Raw genomic sequence first — 4,231 nt, 5'->3', positions numbered from 1 at the left:
AGACCAACCCAACCCTCCCTTAGACCTTCTCCAACCCAACCCAACCTTCTCCAGACCTTCTCCAGGTCCACCTGACCTCCTCCAGACCTTCTCCAACCCAACCCAACCTTCTCCAGACCAACCCAACCTCCCTTAGACCTTCTCCAACCCAAGCCGACCTCCTTTAGACCTTCTCTAGACCAACCCAAGCTCCTCCAGACCAACCCAACCTCCCTTAGACCTTCCTTAGACCTTCTCCAGACCAACCCGACCTTCTCCAGACCTTCTCCAGATCAACCCAACCTTCTCCAGACCTTCTCCAACCCAACCCAACCTCCCTTAGACCTTCTCCAGACCAACCCGACCTCCCTTAGACCTTCCTTAGACCTTCTCCAGACCAACCCAACCTTCTCCCGACCTTCTCCAGATCAACCCAACCTTCTCCAGACCATCTCCAACCCAACCCAACCTCCCTTAGACCTTCTCCAACCCAACCTGATGTCTTCCAGACCAACCCAACCTCCCTTAGACCTCCCTTTAGACCTTCTCCGGCCCCATCCCCGCCACGTCATCACCCACCTTGGCCTTGAGGACCTGCTCCAGGTTGGAACCCACGTCGTCCAGCTCCAGCTTGAGCTCGCTCTTCTCCTTCTCCAGCTTCTGCTTGACCCTCTGGAGGTTGTCTATCTGCTCGCCCAGCTCGGCCACGCTGTCGGCCTGTTTCTTGCGCAGGGCGGCGGCCGTGGCCTCGTGTTGGAGGGTGGCCTCCTCCAGGTCCCTCCTCATCTTCTGGAACTCCGCCTCCCGCTTCTTGTTGAGCTCCAGCTGGACCGAGGTGGCTCCTCCAGCCTCCTCCAACCTCTCGCTGATCTCCTCCAGCTCCCGCGAAAGGTCCGAGCGCAGCTTCTCCACCTTGGCCCGACCCGTCCTCTCCGCCTCCAGCTCCTCCTCCAGCTCCTCGATCCGCGCCTGGAGACACCAAGGGGGGCGGGGACAACCTCAGGGGGAGGGGTTCCACCACCTCACGTGGTTGTTGGAGACTGGAAACCCTTCAACCCAACCCAACTGGAGAGTCTTCAACCCAACTCAACCCAACTGGAGACTCTTCAACTCAACCCAACTGAAGACTCTTCAACCCAACCCAACTGGAGACCCTTCAACTCAACGATCTGGAGACTCTTCAACCCAATAAACTGGAGATTCTTCAACCCAACCCAACTGGAGACTCTTCGACTCAACCCAACCCAACTGGAGACTCTTCAACCCAATGAACTGGAGACTCTTCAACCCAACCCAACTGGAGACTCTTCAACTCAACCCAACTGGAGACTCTTCAACTCAACGATCTGGAGACCCTTCAACCCAATGAAGTGGAGACTCTTCAACACAACCCAACTGGAGACTCTTCAACTCAACCCAACTCATTGGAGACCCCTCAACTCAACCCAGCTCAACCCAACCCAACTGGAAACCCTTCAACCCAACCCAACTGGACACCCTTCAACCCAACCCAACTGGAGACTCTTCAACCCAATGAACTGGAGACTCTTCGACCCAACCCAACTGGAGACTCTTCGACCCAACCCAACTGGAGACTCTTTGACTCAACCCAAACCAACTGGAGACCCTTCAACTCAACGATCTGGAGACTCTTTAACTCAACCCAACTGGAGACTCTTCGACCCAACCCAACTGGAGACTCTTTGACTCAACCCAAACCAACTGGAGACCCGTCAACTCAACGATCTGGAGACTCTTTAACTCAACCCAACTGGAGACTCTTCGACCCAACCCAACTGGAGACTCTTTGACTCAACCCAAACCAACTGGAGACCCGTCAACTCAACGATCTGGAGACTCTTTAACTCAACCCAACTGGAGACTCTTCGACCCAACCCAACTGGAGACTCTTTGACTCAACCCAAACCAACTGGAGACCCGTCAACTCAACGATCTGGAGACTCTTTAACTCAACCCAACTGGAGACTCTTCGACCCAACCCAACTGGAGACTCTTTGACTCAACCCAAACCAACTGGAGACCCGTCAACTCAACGATCTGGAGACTCTTTAACTCAACCCAACTGGAGACTCTTCGACCCAACCCAACTGGAGACTCTTTGACTCAACCCAAACCAACTGGAGACCCGTCAACTCAACGATCTGGAGACTCTTTAACTCAACCCAACTGGAGACTCTTCGACCCAACCCAACTGGAGACTCTTCGACCCAAATCATCCCAACTGGGGACTCTTTGACCCAACTCAACCCAACTGGAGACCCTTCAACTCAACGATCTGGAGACTCTTCAACTCAACCCAACTGGAGACTCTTCAACTCAACCCAACTCAACTGGAGACTCTTCAACCCAATGATCTGGAGACCCTTCAACTCAACCCAACTGGAGACTCTTCAACTCAACCCAACTCAACTGGAGACTCTTCAACCCAATGATCTGGAGACCCTTCAACCCAACCCAACTGGAGACTCTTCAACTCAACCCAACTCATTGGAGACCCCTCAACTCAACCCAGCTCAACCCAACCCAACTGGAGACTCTTCAACCCAACGATCTGGAGACTCTTCAACCCAATGAAGTGGAGACTCTTCAACCCAACCCAACTGGAGACCCTTCAACTCAACGATCTGGAGACTCTTCAACTCAACCCAACTTCTTGGAGATCCTTCAAGTCAACTCAACCCAACCCAACCCAACTGGAGACTCTCCAACCCAACCCAACTCATTGGAGACCCTTCCACTCAACCCAACCCAACTGGAAACCCTTCAACTCAACTATCTGGAGACTCTTTGACCCAACCCAACTGGAGACTCTTCAACCCAATGAACTGGAGACTCTTCAACCCAATGAACTGGAGACTCTTCAACCCAATGAACTGGAGACTCTTCAACCCAATGAACTGGAGACTCTTCAACCCAATGAACTGGAGACTCTTCAACCCAATGAACTGGAGACTCTTCAACCCAATGAACTGGAGACTCTTCAACCCAATGAACTGGAGACTCTTCAACCCAATGAACTGGAGACTCTTCAACCCAATGAACTGGAGACTCTTCAACCCAATGAACTGGAGACTCTTCAACCCAATGAACTGGAGACTCTTCAACCCAATGAACTGGAGACTCTTCAACCCAATGAACTGGAGACTCTTCAACCCAATGAACTGGAGACTCTTCAACCCAATGAACTGGAGACTCTTCAACCCAATGAACTGGAGACTCTTCAACCCAATGAACTGGAGACTCTTCAACCCAATGAACTGGAGACTCTTCAACCCAATGAACTGGAGACTCTTCAACCCAATGAACTGGAGACTCTTCAACCCAATGAACTGGAGACTCTTCAACCCAATGAACTGGAGACTCTTCAACCCAATGAACTGGAGACTCTTCAACCCAATGAACTGGAGACTCTTCAACCCAATGAACTGGAGACTCTTCAACCCAATGAACTGGAGACTCTTCAACCCAATGAACTGGAGACTCTTCAACCCAATGAACTGGAGACTCTTCAACCCAATGAACTGGAGACTCTTCAACCCAATGAACTGGAGACTCTTCAACCCAATGAACTGGAGACTCTTCAACCCAATGAACTGGAGACTCTTCAACCCAATGAACTGGAGACTCTTCAACCCAATGAACTGGAGACTCTTCAACCCAATGAACTGGAGACTCTTCAACCCAATGAACTGGAGACTCTTCAACCCAATGAACTGGAGACTCTTCAACCCAATGAACTGGAGACTCTTCAACCCAATGAACTGGAGAGTCTTCAACCCGACCCAACTGGAAACCCTTCAACTCAACTATCTGGAGACTCTTTGACCCAACCCAACTGGAGACTCTTCAACTCAACCCAACCACTTGGAGATCCTTCAAGTCAACTCAACCCAACCCAACCCAACCCAACCCAACTGGACACCCTTCAACCCAACCCAACTGGAGACCCCTCAACCCATCCCAACTACTTGGAGATCCTTCAAGTCAACTCAACCCAACCCAACCCAACCCAACCGGAGACTCTCCAACCCAACCCAACTCATTGGAGACCCTTCCACTCAACCCAACCCAACCGGAAACCCTTCAACTCGAAGACCCTTTGCCCCAACCCAACCGGGAGACTCTTCAACCCAACTTCGGCCGCTGCTCCAGGACCTTCTCAGGGATGGTCCAAGAAGGTGGTGGTGGGGGGGGAGGGGCAGGTCCTCCCGCTTGACCCCTCCCCCCACCC

At 52.1% G+C, this 4,231-nt stretch overlaps 1 protein-coding gene across 1 annotated transcript in view; it reads right to left on the bottom strand.

The window, feature by feature from the left end:
- Positions 1-4,231, bottom strand: part of LOC106899210 (myosin-7-like) — a gene marked incomplete at both ends in the record, with an annotated part of 17,154 nt that overhangs the window by 2,346 nt on the left and 10,577 nt on the right. The window contains one exon of the mRNA XM_014960940.1: positions 559-948. Coding sequence (XP_014816426.1) covers positions 559-948 — 390 coding nt within the window. The remainder of the gene's footprint in view (positions 1-558; positions 949-4,231) is intronic.

The sequence above is a fragment of the Calidris pugnax genome, unplaced genomic scaffold (assembly GCF_001431845.1).
Source record: "Calidris pugnax isolate Ruff unplaced genomic scaffold, ASM143184v1 scaffold634, whole genome shotgun sequence".
NCBI lineage: Eukaryota > Metazoa > Chordata > Aves > Charadriiformes > Scolopacidae > Calidris > Calidris pugnax.
The sequence above is the reverse complement of the archived record's forward strand: the minus strand, read 5'-3'. Positions and strand labels throughout refer to the sequence as shown.